This window comes from Pararge aegeria (assembly GCF_905163445.1).
Source record: "Pararge aegeria chromosome W unlocalized genomic scaffold, ilParAegt1.1 SUPER_W_unloc_1, whole genome shotgun sequence".
Classification (NCBI taxonomy): Eukaryota; Metazoa; Arthropoda; class Insecta; order Lepidoptera; family Nymphalidae; genus Pararge; species Pararge aegeria.
The window spans coordinates 767,003-789,967 of NW_024396987.1; the positions used below are offsets into that span (position 1 = coordinate 767,003).

Genomic DNA, 22,965 nt, shown 5'->3' on the forward strand with positions numbered 1-22,965 from the left:
TGCCACTTAGAAAAGACGCGATACATCAAAAATAAAATTAAAAATAGCAGCAATGCAATCAAAACTACTTAAATTAATGAGGAGACGGGAAGAGTAACACCACGAAATATTAACTTTAAACTTAATGTAGATAATAAAGCCTTAACAACAGATTTCGAGGTGGCTACTGCTTTTGAAACCTTCTTTACCAACATTCCCGTCTCCACAACAGAATCATTAAACTCTTCACCAGATATGGCTCTCTCTCTATTAAAGGAAAATGTGCCTGAGTGTAACCATTCTTTTAAATTCACGCATGTTAGTGGCTCTGACGTTATTAAAGCCTTTAAATTATTAATTAATAAAAAAACAAATGATCTGTGGGGCATTTCCGTAAACGTTGTCAAATCATTAATTGATATTGTTGCACCCGATTTAGCCTTAATATTTAATAATTGTATAGATTGTGGTGTGTTTCCTGACTTAATGAAACTTAGTAAAATAGTTCCATTGTTTAAATCGGGTAGTACTTCTGACCCCACTAACTTTAGACCAGTATCCGTACTACCCACTTTCAGTAAAATCTTTGAAAAACTCATTTTAAATCAATTACTTTACCATTTTCATAAGTATAATTTACTTCATATTAAGCAATTTGGTTTCACAAGGGGTCGCTCAACAATCGACGCAGGTGTTGAGCTAATACAAAACATATTTGAAGCCTGGGAGGAGTCACGTGATGCACTTGGTGTGTTGACTGTGACTGTGACTTATCTAAGGCGTTTGATTGTGTTCAACACGAAACGTTAGTTAGGAAACTACACCACTATGGAATTCAGGGTGTAGCTCTAGACTTAATGAGTAACTATCTACGCGATAGAATTCAGAAAGTCGACGTGAATGGAAAACGGTCTTATGGATCAGTTATGAAAATAGGTGTCCCACAGGGGTCTATATTAGGACCATTTCTGTTCCTTATTTACATTAATGACCTTCCTTACCTTGCCAAGGATAAACACGGGATAGTTCTGTTTGCCGATGATACATCACTGACTTTTAAAATAAATCGACTTGAACTAGCTTTTGACGACGTAAACAACTCTCTCGCTAAAGTGGTACAGTGGTTTGAAGCTAATAATTTGGTTCTTAACGGAAAAAAAACCAAGTGTATAAAATTCACTTTACTTAATGTTAAACACGTGAAAACCACTGTACTACTTAATAATGAGGAACTGAAACTGGAGGATACGACAGTTTTTCTAGGAATAACGTTAGATTCTAAACTTCAATGGGGCCCTCATGTAAATAATTTATCGAACAGGCTTAGTTCTGCTGCCTATGCGGTAAAGAAGATACGACATATGACCGACGTAGAAACTGCGAGACTGGTATATTTTAGTTACTTTCACAGCATTATGTCATATGGAATTTTACTTTGGGGTAATGCTGCTGATATTAGCACTATTTTCGTGCTGCAGAAGAGGGCTGTTCGTTCTATCTACAAAATGGGTCCGAGAGAGTCATTGAGAGATAAATTTAAAGATTTTAAAATAATGACAGTGTATAGTCAGCACATATTTGAAAATTTAATGTACGTTCATAAAAACATTTCTAAATTTAAGAAAAAATGTGACTGCAATAATTTAAACATTAGAAGTAAGAATAAACTTACAGTGCAATATACTAGGTTACATAAAATTCATAATTCGTTTAAAGGAAATTGCATACAATTCTACAATAAACTACCAATTGTCATCTTGGAGATGTCTCTTAAAAAGTTCAAAGTTTGTATTAAACGTAAGCTTATAGAAAAGTCCTATTATAGTATAAAGGACTACGTAAACGATAAAAAAGCTTGGGTGTAAATTATTGCTCTAACCAGGTTGCTCTTCTAATAATTTAAAATGACATTGTGAGATGGTGATAACAAAAAAAAAAAAACACCCGGTTAAGTTTGTTGTGGACTTCTTCTTAGACCAGGACGCGTTTGGAACCCTCGTAGCTTTAGTTTTAAGTTTACGAATGTGGTTATCGCCATCATCTCACTACCGTGTGGTTCTTATGTACGCATCAAAAGTGCCACCTGTGGGCCTACTTGAATAAAGATATTTTTGACTTTGACTTTGACTTTGACTTTGTAAGTTTATGTAGTAAAATACTGAGTTGGGTACGACGTTGTAAAAATCAAAATTCAAAATTAGTGTGTAGAGTGTTGAGTAGCTTTTTCTAATGTATAGAAATATACTAAGCATGCCACAGATAGAGTCGATCGGTTTCGCGGCTTGCTATATGGTTACCCATACTCTTACTCCTGTCGCGTGACGCGATTTGTCCCGTAGCCAGCGCGTTAGAAAGAAACAACGAAAAAAATTCGAAACAATTCTTGTAAACACTTCGAAGAAATGAAATGCAACAAATTTATTGCATACCGTTTCTTGATATTATCTTGCATTTTCCTCTTTCATTTACCAATTTCTTTTTGTATTTTATTTGTCAAAAAGCGTCACATTTTCAATTCTCGCTTCTTCTTTCATAAAATACTTAAATTATGTTTCATACATGAAAATTTCTTCTTTGTGAACATTTTTGCCGTTAGCTCATAATAATTTATAAAAAATAAAATATTTCATAGTCACTTTGGCTATTTTATAGCGAATGAGACGGGCTTCATTGTAAATTCTACAAAATTGTATGTAGGTACTTGTATAATAATGTATGTATAAAATTAAACGAAAGAATCTTCCTCGCGCTTGACCGCTTCGCACAAAATATCTTTTGTGCGAAGCGGTCAATAGGAAGAGGAATAGGAATATTAGGTAGATGTTATCATGATGTGAGACTCCGCTAATTGGTTTACTCCTTCATAATAATTATGCTATGCTATACTATGCACAGTATGGGTTTTATTTTTTTTTATTTTTTTCCTACCTACCTACTTTTACAGTAGAAGTGATCTTGTAACCTATGTTAAAGTCTAAACGTGGGGACGTTTACAGATGTCAGCCAGACGAAGAATGACATATTATACCAGGCTTTACCGGATTTGTTCGACACTCTTGATGATGTCACCGAGCGACGTCCAGACATCGTGTTATCATTGGAGGCACATATACACATAACACGGCCTGAGGCGGCTGTTGAGATACCAGCAGTTTCGCAGATCGGCGGTGCCGATTCAGCAGTCTCTGAAATCGAGGGGAATAATGACCTCTAGTTGGATGGGTCAGTACTTTCATTGTTAGGTGATGTTCCCGAACTTGTTACTGAACTCGGACCTCCTATCCATAAGGATATTACCACAAGATGGCAAGACATTTTGAAAAGAGGGCTTAAAAAGGATATCAAAAGAGACTTGGTAAAGTTATATCCTATACCTAATAATTTAGAAACACTGGTACCACCAATTCTCAATCCTGAAGTAAAAGTAGCACTAGCAGAAAGTTTAGTAAAACAAGACTTTTCTATTTTTCATAAACAAAAACAGATCGGGTTTGCATTGTCAGCACTTAGTAAATCTGTCGACTCTATAATAAGTGACCCAGCCAAAAAGTTACATATCGACACAAAATCGATATTATTAAGACATTTAAGTGATGCTTGTCGCATTTTATGTGATGTATACCAGCTCGAAACGAAAAGACGAAGAATGCTTATTTTAAGTTCGATAAACCAGAAGATGAAAGACATCGTTATGGATACATTACCTGAAAAATATCTCTTTGGTGACAACATGTCGGAGAAGTTAAAGACAGCTCAAGGTATTAATTTTAAACAAATTTTAAAAGTCGTACCGAAGACAAGTTTTTTGAGTAAAAATGCTACGTCAACTACATCAGTCCCAAAGTCTTTAAACCAACGGACCCCATATCGGAAAATAGCAGCACGTTCTTATATGGGGAAACAACGACTGCAGGACCGTGCAGCGCCAGCACCAACTCCAGCGCCAGCTCAGGGCCGCCAGCGGCACTACCGCCGCAGCCCTCCACCTCCTCCGCGGCGTCAGAGACAGCAGCGGTTTTGAGCATTGACCACGAGGTACGTTATGCGGGGCGACTGTCATATTTCTTTCAACAATGGGGGAATATAACTAGTGACCCGCTTATATTAGACTGGTTAAAGGGCTATAAGATTCCTTTTGTTTCACAACCCATTCGCAATGATTGGGCTTGTACTATTGTAAGATCTAAAAAGGAATTATTTGCATTTAATAAATGTATACAGAAATTATTAGATATCGACGCCATTTCAGAATCGAATCACGAGGACAAGGAATTTATTTCTACGGTTTTTCTGGTGCCTAAACCAAACGGAGAGAATAGATTTATTTTAAATTTAAAATGTTTAAATAAGTTTATAAAGATTGAACATTTTAAATTAGAGGATTACCGTACTGCCACCAAATTAATGTTTCCCAATTGTTTTATGGCTTCTATGGATCTGAAGGATGCATACTATTTACTACCAATTCATAGATTGCACAGAAAATATTTAAAGTTTAAATTTAATGAGACTCTTTATGCATATAATTGCCTACCGTTTGGCTTAACGACAGCACCGTACGTTTTTACAAAACTATTAAAACCAGTAATGGAGTACTGCAGGTCAAATAATATATTAACAGTTATATATTTAGATGATATAATAATATTTGGCAGTTCATATGTGGAGTGCAATAAAAACTATTTATCAAGAACCTTCTCGAAGGTCTGGGATTTCTAATAAATTATGATAAGAGTTGTTTAACACCTTCAAAGGAGTGCAAATATTTAGGTTATATATTTAATTCAGAAGACATGATATTGGAGCTACCCTTTGAAAAGAGAACTAAAATTCAACAATTAATTTTAAAGTTCTTAAATACAAAGACTTGTAGTTTACGGGATTATTCTAGTTTTCTTGGTAATTTAATATCAGCTTGCCCTGCTATAGATTACTCTTGGTTATATACTAAGCGTTTTGAAAGATTTAAATTTTTATGTTTATTATCTAATTCGTCGTACGATCAAATTATACAAATTCCAGCAAGATTGAATGAAGATATGTTATGGTGGTTGAGACATATTAAAGCCGATTATGCTAAGCTACGCAGTCATAATTTTACCTTTGAGATTTTCTCAGACACTTCTCTTACGGGTTGGGGAGCATATTGTAACGGAAACGGATCGCATGGTTTTTGGACCAACGCAGAAAGGACGAAACACATAAATTCATTAGAGCTTAAAGCAGCTTTTTTTGCTTTAAAAGTTTATGCTAAACATATTACTTATACAGAGATTCTTTTGAGAATCGATAACACTACTGCTATAGCATGTATTAATAAAATGGGTAGTATACAATATCCACACCTTGAAGAAATTACACGACAAATTTGGCAATGGTGTGAAAATAGGGAAATTTTTATATTTGCATCTTATATCAGATCCAAGGATAATGTGGAAGCTGATACCATGTCTAGAATTAAATTTCAGGAGACAGAATGGGAACTTGCAGACTATGCCTTTCAAGCAATCATTCTGTTGCTAGGACAACCTACAGTAGACTTGTTCGCATCTAGAAATAATAAGAAATGTTCTACTTATGTATCTTGGAAACAAGATCCTGATGCTTGGACAATTGATGCTTTCACATTATCTTGGACTCATCTTAATTTTTATGCTTTTCCTCCATTTGCATTAGTACTAAAGATGATTCGTAAAATTATGGATGATAGGGCGGAGGGCATTGTTGTAATACCAAATTGGCCTACCCAACCGTGGTATCCATTATACCAAAAGATTAAAATTTCTAAGGAGGTATTTTTTCATCCAGATAAACGATTGCTCGTATCTCCTTTCAGACTTCATCACAATCTGCACAGCTCGCTAGAATTGATTGCCGTGCGATTGTCAGGAAAACGCTAATAGAACGACATCTTTCCTCAAGATCTGTGGATATCATCTTATCGTCTTTAGCTGACAGTACCTATAAGCAATATGATGGATGTATTAGGTCTTGGATAACATATTGCGAGAATAAAGAACTAAACTATTGCTCTGCATCGATTCCAGAAATTATACATTATTTAAGTCAGCTTTTTGACCAGGGAGCAAAGTATGGGACTATTAACTCTCATAAATCAGCAATAAGTTTATTAATGGGAAATTCTATTGATGATACCAGAGTTAAGAGATTTATGAAGGGAGTGTATAGGTTACGGCCTCCCGCGCCTAAATATGATATAACTTGGGAACCTAATTTAGTTTTGAATTATTTAAGCAAGTTATGGCCCAACCATACGTTGAGCTTAGAGGACCTTTCAAAGAAAGCTGTTACACTTATTGCCTTGGTGACGGCTCATCGTGTCCAGACGATATCTCTCATAAAGACTAGAAACGTGTTTGTAAATCAGGGTAGTGAAGTGATTATCAAAATACCCGACTTTATAGAGACTTCTAGGTTAGATGCACATCAACCTTTGTTAAAACTCCCCTTCTTCACTCCCCGGCCTGAAATCTGCCCAGCATTATGCGTCTTAGCTTATTTAAATAGAACTGAGAATTTGCCGGTAAATAATCAAGACAGATTATTTTTAAGTTACAAGAAACCTTATAAAGAGATATCGACGCAGACATTAAGTCGCTGGATAAAGACTATTTTGGCTAACAGTGGCTTGGATACTACAATATTTAGTGCCCATAGCACTCGCCATGCATCAACTTCGTCGGCTTATAGGCTGGAAGTCAATCTTGACATTATAAGGAGAACGGCTGGTTGGAGTGAAGCATCTGGAGTTTTTGCTAAATTTTATAATAAGGAAGTTATTGTTAACGATAAAAGCTCATTTGCTCAATCCATTCTCAGCAACCATTGTAACTAAGATAATTAGATTAATAAGAGTTTATTACATTCTATTAAAGAAAATATACTTCTTAAATGTTAAACGAAAGAATTTTAAATTTAATATGATTGTTATTTTTTTTTTTTTTTTGTTTTATCTACCTGTGAATTAAAAGTAGGTAACTTAATGTTTTTTGTTAACTTTATTAGAATAAAGAATTCAATTTAAAAAGTTTTTGATGTGTTATTTTAAGAAGAATACCTGTTTTATGTATTATTTTTACAAATACAGCTATAAACACATATATATAATGAAGCTTGTGAAGCATAATTTATGATCAAACGAACTTACCTTTAAGTGAAGTTCGATCCAAATTATGCGAGCAAGCTTCATTCGACGCGATTTGGGGGGACCCACCCTAAGGTAATAACTATTTTTAAGTGTAAAAAAAAACCCTCCCAGTTTTTATCTATCAGATGTATTATTTTTATCACTTTGATAAAAATAATACATCTGATAGATAAAAAAAAAAGTTTAATTTAGAATAGATTGCTTTAAACTAATGATTGATGGTAGGGATGTCTACGTGAGGGTGGGAAAAATATAGTGATACCATACGAAAAATTGTTTTTTCCCTACTATGAATAACGTGAAGGCTGATAGCTAGAGAGTGTTACTACAATAAGTAAAACCCCAAATCGCGTCGAATGAAGCTTGCTCGCATAATTTGGATCGAACTTCACTTACAGGTAAGTTCGTTTGATCATAAATAATATTTTCTAAGTTTTTAAGTTAACAAAGTTTATTATATTACCTATAGTTAATAGCGTTTTCATTTATTTAGAAAACTTTACTGCACATACAAGTCGATTATTTGGACCATGTCCTGAGACATGAGCGATACTAAGTACTCCAGCTCATAATGATGGGCAAAGTAAAGGGTCATCCCTACATCGCTACATCCGTGAATGGACAAATATCGTTAGCATGAACTTATTGTTCAAGAAGCCACGAGAAGTTCGCTGAGCTGACGGCCAACCTCCAGTAGTGAGGTAGAAAAAGAAGAAGTTCGCTCATATATTGAAACAATACAAGAAACACAAGAAAGTATTTATATACAGTTGTATGCAAAGGTGGTCTTATTGCAAAAGCAATCTCTGACAGAAAACCCTTGGTAAAGGTTATCGCTTTAGTAACGTATGACTTGTTAGACGGGGGCTACTGTTTATTACAGTACCTATTCATATTAAAGGCTACTGGGTTCTACGCAAGTAGTATAGAATGCCGTATTTGCCTCACTTCTGAAACCGGGCGAAGCCCGGTTTCCCTCATCCGAAAATTTTTTGAGGATTCTAATAAGATTCTTATTGGATTTTGATGAAAATCTAACTAATTCCAATTGCGTTATATAGGTCAAAATACTATCTCATAGCACTCATATATGCGCCGACTCTACCTCACTACCTCAGGTTTTTACCTAAGTCTGTGGATTCTAATTCATATTGGAATATAGTTCCTGGATGAGTGTAATGCGTATTGGGATAAGTTCCAATACGCATTACACTATAGCAGATATAACTTTTTTTATTAACTTTACTATTCGATATAGGTATATTCGAATTCTAACAAGTTTCTAAAACCAAAGCTATTATTCTAATTATTATTAGATTTTCTCGTACTTTAAATTAGTAATTCAAATTATCGTAATTTCAATTAGTAAATTCATACTTTGATAAGATGAAACCAAAATATATAAACTTAACATATTTCAGCGTTATCAAAATAATTACGTTTTGATTAAGTTTATTAAGGTCTCAATATGTGATATTGATTAAGTATATGCACATAATATTTGGAAAATAAGAATATTTACAACTTATTAAAATAGGTTTATGAAAACATTACGTACGATAGGTTTAACATATTACAGAATTATTAAAATGATTTTGGTTTCATTAAGTTTATTAAGGACTTTATATTACGATAGGTTTAACAACAGCATTATCAAATGGATTTTCGTTTGATTAAGTTTATTAAGAACTCTATATTTGATATTACGATAGGTTTAACATATTACAGAATTATTAAAATGATTTTGGTTTCATTAAGTTTATTAAGGACTTTATATTACGATAGGTTTAACATATTACAGCATTATCAAATGGATTTTCGTTTGATTAAGTTTATTAAGAACTCTATATTTGATATTACGATAGGTTTAACATATTACAGCATTATCAAAATGATTTTGGTTTGATTAAGTGTATTAAAGACTCGATAATTGTTATTGACAAAGGATATGCACATCATGTTTGAAACATTAGAATATTTATAACAAAAAAAGAGAAATTCTTAGTAGAGCATCGTTTAAAATAAGACAATGTATTGTTAATAAATTATTTTCGTCTCGAAAAGATTCCAAAGTTTTTTTAATTCTATTTTATGGAGCACTGAAATAAATAACACGCAAGTAACCTTTCCCAAAGTATTTTTTGTTGCACATTCCTCGTTACAAACAATAAACCTACCTGATTGCAGACAAGAACTTACTTGTTCAACTCAAAAAAAAATATATTGTTCGTTGGAACATTATCTAAAGAATTTTTTTTATTTAACTATACGAAACACCGTAATAAATAACCCAACCTTTCCTTTGTCAAAGTATTTTTTATTGTCCATTCCTAGTTACAAGCAATAAACAGCCACGGTAGTTTCAATGATTAATTAAAGACAAGAACAAACTTGTATTATAAAAATGTGCGTATAAAACGTTTCACTCAACCATACAAGCCATAAGTTTATTCAGTGTCCGACTGTTAGTATCTAACCCAGTATTTTAAAAGTCTTTAAGGCATAAGTTTATTCAGTGTCAGACTGTTAGTATCCAACCCAGTGTTTTAAAAGTCTACTTATTAAACACTTACTAAGATCGACCAGTGGTGTGAAACAACATTTATTCATCATGGAGGTAAGAATCACATACGTTTGTCTTTTTTTATCTATTCGTAACTTATAATTGAATCTTTACGATGTGGAACTGTTATGAATCTAATTAATATTTTGTTTTAATCGTGATCTCATATTTATTCTAGAATTCACCGAATGATGAATATACTTTAAAGCACTTATATTATCCACTACACTTATAATATATCAGATGATCAAGATATGAGTGACAATAAAAAGACCGCAATGAGAAGGAGCAACAGTATAGATGCTTTTTTTGAAAAGCAAAAGAAAAAGAAGAGACAGTCAAAGTCTTCATGTGTAGCGCAAGCAAGTGACGGGGGCCTATCATATATCTCATCCAACGACGATGACAGTATCAGTGCAACACATCTAATCAAAATAGACATCTATGACATGAAGAGTCTTAAAGATGTTTCGCCTCTTGAATACTGGAAATATGCAGATTTGCGATTAAAGTACTACGTTGAATCTGCTGGTGATAAGCACTATCAAAGCATGCGAGATATTATATACAACATTACAAAGCAAATTGCTGGGAAGCATGACTGTAAAAAATACTTTATTGACAGAGATAACCAGAAACAATAAGTATTCTCTGAACCAGCGGTCGGTAAACATCACAAAGTAAAAAGACCCTCTATATAAACGTAGTTGTATTTTATTTTGTATTTTGCTTTAAAATTTATTTGAAAACAATAATGGGACTATTAAAAAGTACTTTACAAACAGTAAAAAAAATAACAATATGAAATCCCACTCCAACCATTCGGATAGACAAATAATGAGGTGGTTCATTTCGTCAGATCCGTCATTCCATATTCAAACGTTCTACGAAACTACACGATGACAACTGAGTTCAGCAACATTTCTTTCGAGGAAGAAATGGTTACGTTGTGTGAAAAAGTGGAGACGAAAATAAACTCCTTTGTTGAAAAAATAGTTGAAGATATGGATATCGATCAGCAGTTGCACGATTTATGTGAGAACATGGAACGCGAGCATAAGGGGTATTCCAGTCCAATATTACCCTTAAACATAGGACTGATGATGACAGCTCTTCGTGAGGACTATGTTATTTATTATGAAGAAGAAACTGATCAAGATCCGTCTCATTCTTTCTGGTCACAGTGTACACAAAAGTTATAGTTAATACTTTAAGATATATTTTTCATTGTATAATATAATGTTAGATTTGTACCTTGTTAAAATAAAAAACTATAATTTTTCGATTTTTTTTTTATTTCATCTCTTTATAAATAAAGTCTTAAACATAGATTGAACAAGTTGATCATTATATAAAGTATTATCAGAAAATAAATTTATAAATTTTGACATTGAGATATTATTAAATTTAAAATAAATATAAACTAAACAATATATTCCGCAAAATGAGCTAAAATAGTTCTGAAGTACTTTATCGTTGTGAATCCACTTTTTACAGTTAGTTTTTAGGAACATTTCATGGTAATCCATTGGTTTGCGACCAAACGAGTCAAAATATTCACCGACACCATTAGTATCAACATATATTGCTACCCAATGAGATCCAGGTTTTGTATCAGGATCTAAATTGGATATTAAATATGCTGGTGATGTTAAATATATCGGTATCTTATTAGCAGCAAAAACATTTAAGTGAATACTTGGATCGATAATTTTTAAATAGTTCTCAATCTCTGTGGTGTCCATTGAAAGTTTATAAAAAAATTAAAAGCAAATAAAGAATCTTCTCTATATAATGGTTGTTTATGAAATGACTTGAAAATTAAATATTATCTTTATTTATATTATCTTAACTGTTATAGTCTAAACTTACATCTCGATTTTTATTTATTTCAATTACATTATCAAACTCTGCGTAAACTATGCAATTCACAGTTGTCGTTAAAGCTCTTTCAAATCGAACCTCAAATCTTACACTGCCCCGTTTAATGAGGTTCCAGTGAGAGTTTGAATTAGCAGACAAATCGGGGGTTAAATCAAAAGCAAAAAGACAATACCCATTATTATAATCCTCTTTAGAGACATCATTTCCATCATTCAAAAATTGAATTCCTGTTCCAGAGAATAAAGTATGATATGCACTTGTGAACACATTATCATCAAATGATGGTGTTAATGTTTTAGATGGTATGGATTGACCATCAACATATAAACCGAACAAGTTAAGTCCATGATTTCCAAAATTAAAAGGATTAGTATTTAGAGTTCCATTAAAAGCAGAGTTTCCTACGAATCCAATAATACATCTTTTGGGTATTTGTCCTAAAAACACATTATCTAGCATTTTACCCTGGATTCCAGATGGAATGGTTAACACTTTAACTTCAGCACGAGTGACAGGATATTTTGCAGTTGTAGTAGCTAACACTTTTTCATGTGCAATTAATACACTAGGATTGATCCGAACTTTACGCATTATAAGGCTAGCACTAGATAAATGCACTTTGAATTTACTATCTATAGATGAACACATAAGATTAAAACTATCTTTAGAACGTACGAGTTTTAGACGCATTTCAACACCATTGATTAAAAACTTGTCTTGATTAAAAATATCAGCATGTATATGACCAATCATTTCAATAGTTTGACTTTCCTTTGCTAATTCTTCTCTTTTTGCGTATCCCTGGTTTGAAGCATCACATGAATCCATTTTTGAAGCCGTATCTTTATACCAAAGACCACAAGTAAGGTGAGATTTTTTAGCAGCTGTACCATAATTAAGCAAAGTCTCGATGTAAGCTCGATATCCATAAGTGTTGTTTGGAGGTGTTACGAGCTTTTGATTTAAATATATGTCAACCTGACTAAAAAGTGAGTGAAGCCAATTGTTAACAGGAGCAGCATTAGAAGCACTTGAAATGTTACTTGAATCGGTATTCTGAACTTTGGCTTTTATGTGCAGTAGGGTATGAGATAAATCAATGTAATCATCACCATTTCCTGGTACTAAAAATTCAATTGGTCCATCATCGGTCAATGATGAAATGGGGTTGTAATGAATCCATTGACCTCCCTCAATACTAGTCTGAGTCGATGGTAGAGCAAATAAATCCAACTCTGATTTTACGCATTCACAAGAATTATGATGTAAAAATGACATTTTTAAATTTTAACTTTTAAAAAAAATATCCTGAATATTACTATGTTTAATTTTCTTAGAACCTTTCTGTTTGAGAGTGTTTTTGGAAGTGACACGTTTTCTTTTTCGCCGTCTAATTTTATATCCTGATCCGTTCATGATGGAATCAATTTTTTTATCAGCTTTTTGTTTTAGATTCGAAGTTGCTGTTTTAAAACGTGATCTGATAGATTCATCTATTGGTTGTACATTCAACATGTCGGATAATAAACCCACACCAGCATTCAGAGCTTCTTTACCGACAACTTTTGCACCATTTTTCAAAAGTGGAAGAACAGATCTAAATAATCCACCCAAAAAACTACCTATACCATGACCTCGCTGATACGGTGCACCCTTGTAAATTGCACCTATACCTGTACCAGCTTGATAAGAATAATAATGTAAGTATGGGCAAGGCATTTTGAATGGAAGTTTTTTCACTTGATTCTCTTAAAATGTACTTTAATACACGTCGTCCCAAACTGGAATGGTACTTTTTGACCTGTACTCGTTCTTATATCTATTTCTATTACATCAAACTCTCTTCGCATGAGAGGTAGGTAATGAGGTGGTGAAAAAATATGCATTTTGTTTGCCCCGTATACATAGACTGCAGGATCAAGTGGAACGATTCTAAGAAGAGGGGCCATGACATCTCCAACAATTTGTGGTTCGATAATATCACAATAAATAAACAATTGAGAGGGTAATCCTAATTTTAAATTATAAGGATATGTTCCCGTTTTATTTTGAATTAGATTTGTATTTGGTTCAAACCCTAGCTGTAAACATAACTTGGTTGACAACTTAAGTACATCAATTGCATTATCCATACATAATACTGATACTTGACTTTTTATTTCATCATAATTAAACATAAGTTAACGTAACGTCCCATTTCGATTTTACCTTTCTTGTCAAAAGTCCTTGAAAAATTAGTTTACAAGCAGTTAAGCCTATTTCTTAATAAAAATAATCTTCTTAGTCCCTTGCAATCGGGATTTCGTCCTGGTCATAGTACGGTTACAGCATTGGTCAAAGTCACCGATGACATTCGGTGGGCGATGGATAATAAGCAGCTTACTGTTCTGACTCTGCTTGATTTTAGTAACGCTTTCAATACCGTTGACTATGATATCTTGCTTAGTCTTCTGCGCTCTATTAACATATCTCCATCGGCGATAGACTGGTTTCGGAGTTACCTCATTGGTCGTCGACAACGCATTCGGACTGATGAGTCCGTTTCATCTTGGTGTGATGTTACGGCCGGGGTACCTCAGGGTGGCGTGTTATCTCCTTTACTATTTGCCATATTCATTAATTCTATCACTCAAAAAATAGCTTCTCTCTATCACATGTATGCAGATGATGTCCAGATTTATCGCCACTCAACTTTTGAAAATCTTGGCTCTGCTATTACTGCTGTTAATGTTGACCTTTCACTGATCTGTGAATGGAGCAAGCAGTATGGGCTGAAGGTGAACCCCGCAAAATCACAATCAATAATTATTGGCAGTCCGGGAATGATTTCAAAAGTTGATTGGCAGAACATCCCTTCTATTGTTTATAATGGTGTCGCTATTCCTTTTAGTGCCACCGTTAAAGATCTTGGCATTCAAATAGATCAGGATTTATCATGGTCAACGCATATTAAGGAGCTGAGTAAGAAAACTTTTGCGACAATGCATTCATTGCGACGCCTACGTGCTGTTCTGCCAATCCCAACCAAAGTTATGATAGCCCATTCTCTCCTTCTCTCAATTCTCGATTATGCGGATGCATGCTTTCTTAATTTGACTGAAGACCAGATTAACAAACTTGAGCGTCTCCAAAATCTTGCTATTCGGTTCATATTTGGCCTACGCAAATATGACCACGTTTCCGAATTTCGACAAAAACTCAAGTGGCTCCCTATTCGCCGTCGCCGGGATTTGCATGTACTTTCGCTTCTGTACTGTGTTTTATTTCATTTAAAAACTCCTTCTTATCTTAAGGAGAAGTTTACTTTTCTGGGAGTGCAATCTGATTTAAGATCGTGTCGCGCGCTGACTCTGAGTACGCCTTTTCATAGAACTAAGTTCTATGAGCACTCGTTTACAGTGCAAGCCATAGCGCTATGGAATGCGCTCCCAATAGACATAAGGCAGTCTAAGACACTTTGTATTTTTAAGAAAGCTGTCAAAAACCACTATAGTTTGAATTGAAGACGACTTGTAATAGTATTTACTGTTGTTAATGTATTTATGATATGTTATAGTATATATTAGTTTATTATTATTTTTTATTATTTAATTTATTATGTATTATTTTATATGTGTAATCTAGTTTAAGTATTAGTATGTAGTTATTAGTATGAATTTTTTTTTAATATGCACAACCTGCAGTATGTTATCCTTTTGTTTTCCTTATCCTAAGGTTGCCTGGAAGAGATCGCTACGAAGCGATAAGGCCGCCTTTTGTATACTTCTTCTGTCTGTGTTTTCTTTTATTCTTTTTTTTGTATTTTTATTTGTGTGCAAATAAAGAGTATAAATAAAAATAAATAATAAGTTGAGTATGTTTGTTTAATTCAGCTACAAGATGTTGAATGCTATCATAATTCATAGCAGGAATATGGCTTCTATAGTGTACTAATGAAATTATATCTTCATCAGGTATCATAATCCATTTTGATGTATAAATAACGTTTTCTGATTCCCGAACTGTATACATAGTACAAGGATATTGAATTTCAACAACTCCAATATACCATTCTCCTTCCAAAATAAGTGATTTTGGTAATTTGGTTGAGAACTTGGTCGTTGTGTTTTCTGGGAAGTACTCCATTGAACTATTACTAAGTAAAGTTAAATAAAAATTTTCTTCCATCATAACTTTTTAAGGCTGGATTCTAAAATCCAACTGTTAAACTTATCAGGATAACCTTTCCACTTGACAAGCAATTGTTTTCTGTTACCTGAATAGCGAGAGCATAGTATTTTATCAATATTATATTGAGTGGTGGGGTCATATGTTACTTTTTGCAATTCATCCTCATAGAAAGTACCTACAATAGGCTCATCTTGAAGATCTGTGATGGTATAGACCACCTTACGCATACTATTTTTTATACCCGTTATTATAAATATTTCATCACTCCAAGTAGTTTCATATCCTTTTTGGAAAATGTGTTTATATTTCGTTATCCTCACGTGATCACCGATTGAAAACTTAGTCTGCTTTGTAACACTAACTTTATTGTTGAGGCTTCCATATAAATTGTTCCATACTTTCATGATATTATCTACATTAACTTCAAATGGACACATTTTTATACTGGAATGAAAGCTATGGTTATAAGCATAGAGTAAATCTTGTAAAACATTAATATAAGTATAGGTATTTTTGTGAGTGAAATAACGCCACATTCTGGTTTTTAGTGTCCTTTGAAATCTCTCAACTATACTAGCTTTAATATCTGGGTTATTGGTTGTATAGTAATTAATATTTTTACTTTTAAAGTATTGTCTAACATCTTTTGACACAAATTCAGTACCTTTATCAGATTGTAAGTGGGTGGGAGTTGCTTTAGCTTCGGTAAATATGCTTTCAAATGCTTGTTTTATATTTTTAGAATTTTTCTTTTTAAGTGCTCTTGCAAAAGCATATTTACTAAAAACATCAATAACACACAGAATATAGTTAAAACCTTCATTATATTGAGAATAAGTACGCATATCGCTTAAATCAGCCTGCCAAAGTTCATTAAAATTAGATAATATGTATTTGTTTCTGGGGAATTTCCGATGCACAGGCTTATGTAACGTATAAGTTTCTTGAGCTTGCAACCACTCTTTTACTTGTTTCCTATTCATTTTACCCTTTAATGCTCTTACCAAGTGATCTATGCTACTGTAACCAGCTGGGTTCGAAATGTCGTAATAGATATCATTTATGTCTAGTATGGATTCCATCTTTCCCAAATGTCGTGTTTTTTTCTTAACGATTTTTGAGTTTCAAGACTCTCACCATCATTTGAGGTACTACTTCTTCTGAATTTTGGTGATTTATTACTAATATTTTCAAAAGCTTGCGGATTACCAATACAAGTCGAAGGAACTTCTATATTTTTTAGAGCAACAATAAATTTTTCCCATCCGATAGGTTTAGGTCGTTTTAATGATCTTAACGTATAATTCACTAGATCAACAATATTACTATCATCTATAACTTCATTATCTAACACTAATACCCCATCATTTTTCCATCTAATTTTGTCTTTATGGTTTAGGAGAGTATTTAACAATATATCACCCTTTTTTTTGTACGTTTTTGGTATAAGTTTGTTTATATAAGTGGTTGTGTAAGAAATATCAATTGAAGAACCACATGCGTGCTTTTCATCTTCAGAGTCCTCACAAACTGCAGAATAATTGTCTTTGCTCTCCTTTTTAAGCAATTCAGTATCGTGCTTTTGCTCATTCCATATAGTCACGGGTAGTTTTAATGGTCTCCTCTCTTCTCTGGTAAGGTGAAGATATCTTTGTAAAATTTGCATATACAATGACCATTTTTCACGGTCGTCCATTTTACTTTTTAGTATATTTTTCATTTCTTTGTCTAATCTTGATAATGAGTCTTCATGTATCGTATTTTCTGATTTTAAGCGTTCAATTACCTCTGGTTCAATAAGAATCATTTTCTTAGTGTACTCCATTTTTATACTAAATTAAACAATCCATTCAAAACAGCCCCCAATATAATCGGAAGAAATGCTCCTCCTTGCTGAATAATAATACGCTTTCTTACTTTACCTTTTCCTTTTTTAATTAATTTTCTTAGAATTGTTTTGTGTTTTTTCAGTTTACCCTTCTCACTATCCTTCAAAGGTACTTTACCATTCAATATATTAAAAATACAATCAATTTCTTCGTCTTTGCAAACTTTTAATAACGCTGTACGATATTTAGGTTTAAGCGTAAGTAAAGCCCTTAATAAATCTTTATGAGTTTTTACACGTCCAAACATTATTATGTTCGTATTTTAATATTTAAATCACATTTGTAGAAAAAAAGCAATTCAGTTTTACTATGCTTAAGATGGGTTCTCTTGCTTCTTTATATTTCGGGGTATCGTCTTTAAAAATTTCTTTGATATATTCACATACACAATTTATTTCCTCTTTTTTAAGAGAACGAAGTAAAATTTTACGATATTTTGGTTTAAATGTTTGCAATGCAAATCTTAACTTTTTTATGTGTAACGTCGTGTTGCCTTCAACCATTATTTGTTACTGACATTAATCGAGTGCTGCACACCATATTTAAACCCCTTCTTAGGGACATATACTACACAGTCATTAGTAGAGGGGTCAATTTTAGTTTTAAAACGACATGCGTCATTTGTATTTTGTTTCAAATCAACCATTAAGTAACCATGAGGTTCCACAGTTGCATCTTTATAGGCCTCTTCGACAAATTTTGAATTATCTGGAAACACCTGGCGTGCTAAATGACGTATTTGCGTCCGGTCTCTGGGATTTTTGAAGTAAATAATATAGCTTGTATTCAGAGAAATATCTCGTTGTCCTCTACCTTGATGAAATAAATTTTGTGTAATGTAAAACACGCTTAAATTTCTGTGATGACTACCTTTAGTAAAAATATCAACGATGCGGCCATCAGACTCTCGCATGAGATCATCAATTATTACTAAACGCGGTTGCTGACCATCAAACATACTCATTTCAGGAATTCCTTGTACATACGTTACATTTTCTAAATTATAAAGAGGTTGCATTTCATCATAACACCATAAAACTTGAGAAAAATGTGTGCTGCATACATTAGTACAGTTTTTTAAAAAAGTTGTTACAAAGTTTGATTTACCACAACCACTTGGACCTGCTACTATAGCAGTAAATGGATGTAAAAAATGATACATTTGTGAAGTGGTACGTGCTGTCTTGGTTATGGTAGAACAGGGAATGGGTTAAAAAAATAATATAACAGTATTTTAAAGTCACAAATATAATATGCTTAATAAAATGTTAATATTACAATGGAATCGATTTTATACACCTTTAATACATAATACAATTATTTGTAGTCTACATTATTTACAGTTTTAATACATCTTTGTATGTCAGCTAAATTATTCATCAATATTAATGATTTAAAAAAAAAATTATAACAAATAAGTTTATTAAGTATAGAGAAAACTTATTCTACAAACAAATACCATCGATAAAACTCATGATTCAGTATTGAGCAAATTAATTTTGTAGTGACCCCAAGCTAATGTTTCACTAGAGTTATTGATAAAAAATCGTTTTGTATCAGAATGTGAAAGTGATATTTTATTATTTTTTTGGGTAAATATAACATGTTTTATTGATCGAAATCTATACATTTCACATATCTCATTTTTCTTTTTGAATAGAACTGTTTTATAATTTTCCATTTGGAATGTTTTAGTAACTGATTTGTTAACTCCTTTTGCTTTTGCAACGAATTTATCTAATGAATTTATGGCATACATTTTTGATCTTAAACCAACAAATTCTGTGACAATTGTCCCGTTATTTTCATCTTTGAAATAGCCAATTTTTTTTTTATTTAATAAAGGAAAACCATATGTGTTATTAGAACAGTAGTCTGAAGTATCAAAATATTTGTTTAAATCAGGTTTAATATCAGCATAAAAATTGTCAGTAAAAATTTGATATATGAAGCTGTCAGTGTCAGTATACAACATTTTACAATTGGATCCATATTTTTTTTTCATGTAGTTATAGTGGAAATCATACATGAGGGTTTTAGAAATATCTAAAATACAAAGTCCTAAATATATGGGTTTATTGTAAAATAGTTTCGTTTTTTTAAGTTGAATAGCGACAAAATTTTCTGAGAATATTGAAAGGCTATGAAACTCAGGTCTCACAATAAGTTTTTGAGCACCTCTGACTTTACCCCTATCTTCCCAATGCATACATAATTTAACATCCACTCGTTTTTCAATGTTTTCCATAGTTTTCCCAAATATTGAATTATTCATTAGTTTATAAAAGTCTTTTTCAAAATCGGAATGAGCAGATGTACGTAGTTTTGTATTTAAATCAATATATTTTTGTAACCAAGGACTCTGTTGAAATTTTAAAATTCTATGGACTTTTTTTAGTTTTAACCCCATTTCAAGAGATTGTTTAAGGTTTCTGTAATGAATTACATATTTATTTTTATCATATAAATTTGGAACTAATTTTAAATGCTTGCTCCCTCCAGCTAAAATATTCTCTGGGCATAGTGGAAAATCGGAATGCAGATCATGCAAATCTTGTGGATATTCTAAATCGACTTCAAGAATATATCCTACATCAGAATCAATTGGAATATTAAAATCAGTATTACAATCCACCCATTCAAAACCACCCGTAGGAAGATACTGAGACATAGCCCAACCATATAAATTGTTAGCATCTAAGTACGTAATATAAGATGATTGAACTTGCTCATCAAAGTTTGGCATAAATTTATTATTAGCTTGTGCATAACGGTTGCTGCATTGGGAGACACCACCACGTATACCGGATTTTACAAAAGCTATTTTATCAAAATCTGTTAGTAGCTCTAATGTCACTTGTGTATACTTCAACATTGCATCCCAACTAAGTCCCGGTGCTGTATAATATTGAACGGGATCTAAATCATATGTTTTAATACATACGTTTCTAAATTTTTTAAATATATCAGTTAAAAGAAGTACATCTGTTTTTAGGTATAAGTCAGAATAGTCACCCATATCACGACATTTAAAATGAACCCAAACTTCCGTAGCATGTCTATAATCCTCATTTGATACTGCACTGTTAGTTAGTGTATTAAAAAACTGTTCTTGTGTGGGAAGTGACGTTAACTTTAAAGATTCAAATGAAGTCATAAAATCATAGGGATATATACCTTTACGTTTTAAATAACGAAGATCATCAATATTTTGAAAATTCCTACTCAGTTCAGTAAAGTTTTCATCATTTAAATTTTTCGATAACGAATCTATGCTACATGACAAAAATTTCAAAGAATCAATGAACCTTAATTCAATCTTATTAACACCTATTTGTATAATTTTTGAAAAAGAAATATATCGCTCTTTATTTTGGGGTATGACATTTACTTCACCCTCCGAAAAATTTAATGCATGCACAATGAAATGAGCATCATAGTTACTTAGGTTGTGTAAAATTATGGGAATAAATTTGGGGGTTTCAAACTTTTCTGCACAACTTGTATGACAGACACCTACAAAGGTACCAGTATATTTATTAAAATCTATTTTATGTTCCGAATCGAGATCTTTATCACATATATAACATGTAGTAGTGACAGATATTTTATTCTTCATATCCACCGTGAGGGGAATAGGGTTAATCACAGTTAAGTTTTGATTAACAATCCGTTTAACGTCTTCGCTTAACCTCTCCATAAATACTTTGGAACAATTATTACCCGTATATGTTTCATACTTAGACAAACTATCATTAAATGCACATTTTATATAGTACCCAAAACTGTATTCATCGTGTCTCTGAATATTTTCAGTATACGAGGTAGATGGATTATTACCACAGCCTTGTAAAGGATTTAAAAATGATTCAAAATCTGCATAAATAACAAAAGGTACTTTTAACTTCCTCTCATATTTATCAAACGTCAATTTAGCTCTCGCAGCGTTCGGTAAATCGGTTCGGATGTGATTACAATCATGTTGTTGATGAATTTTCAATTTAGAATTAGTTTCAAAGTAAAGCAGACAACCATCACAAATATGTGTAGCATGTTCATGTGAATTTATTTGTCGGCTGACTAATCGAGAAAGATTTTTAATATAACAATAATGACCATTGGATCCATTGTTAATGAATAATAAATTAACATGATTTTGTTTACGACATTTTGTGAAATATAGTGGACCAATTATTTTCGTAGATTTATTTGTTATATCACGATCAAGACCAAAAACATTTATACTTATATTATTAAAGCACTCAAATTTATTAATATCTTTTAATTTAACCGGGAATGGGATATTTGTGAAATTTAAAGAGTTTTGTTTAGATAAATATGAAGATACTCTATCTGAATTTTTATTAACTGGATGCAAAGCAGAAAGTATTGCCCATTTAAAACATGATGATCTTTGTTTTTTTCATTAATTATAGCCCGCTTATGTTTAATGTCTAAAGGTAAATCTATATAAGAAGATCCTTTTAATGGGTTAAATTTATTAATGTTTATATCAATATACTTTATTTTTTTAAGACTCCATCCTCTGTCTTTCTTTTCAAAATTACTTATTTTATTTGAAATTTCTGTACTGCTACTAGAATAAATAACACTAATGTCATCACCTAAACAAAACATATAATTAAATGTTTGAAAATCAAAAGTATTTTCTATATTTTTTGTTGGTTGTACAAAATCTCCTTGTAAAATAAAATTTACTTTTAATGTAGTATGCTCTTTTAAAGCATTATCAAGCAAATTATATACAGTATTTTTAATTATGTTAAGAAAGTGCTCAGGAGTTTCGAATATAGAATTAGTGTTGGTGGAATTGGGGATTCTGTACGTTACTATCCGCCGTCCGAAAGCAGTTTCTATTAATTGAACATTATTTAAGTTGGGATTTAAACTTAGAACATTTTTGCTATGAGTCTTGCTTTTAAGATGATTGGTATAATATTTTCTGTTAACATATACTTTGCAGTTAAGGCATTCGATAGTATTATTGTTTGTAGAACTTACAGATGTAGTTGTTTCTTCCTGTATTGGGTTCGTTGTTACCACCGCAGCAGATGTTGAAGGCTCTTGAGAAAATGGACGCTTACTCGAAGAATATTTTGTGACAGCAATTTTTCTTTTTACACCTCCTCCACTTTGTCTTGATCTGAAAATAATTAAAATGATAAAATCAAATAACATATCTTAAAACGTAATAGCATTACTAATACACTAGTAATAATTTACCATTTTTTATACACATTACGCAGTACGCCATCATAGGAAACACGCCATCAATTTCATCGCTTGAAATG

General features: G+C 32.4%; 1 protein-coding gene across 1 annotated transcript; it reads left to right on the forward strand.

Annotated features, from left to right (window-relative positions):
- The first annotated feature begins 3,801 nt into the window (after positions 1-3,801).
- LOC120636784 lies at positions 3,802-6,899 on the forward strand. Its single transcript, XM_039908352.1, has 2 exons — positions 3,802-4,014; positions 5,816-6,899. Exon 2 carries the CDS (start codon positions 6,113-6,115, stop codon positions 6,833-6,835), a length of 723 nt encoding a protein of 240 aa, XP_039764286.1. The 5' UTR covers positions 3,802-4,014; positions 5,816-6,112; the 3' UTR covers positions 6,836-6,899.
- Positions 6,900-22,965: the final 16,066 nt, after the last annotated feature.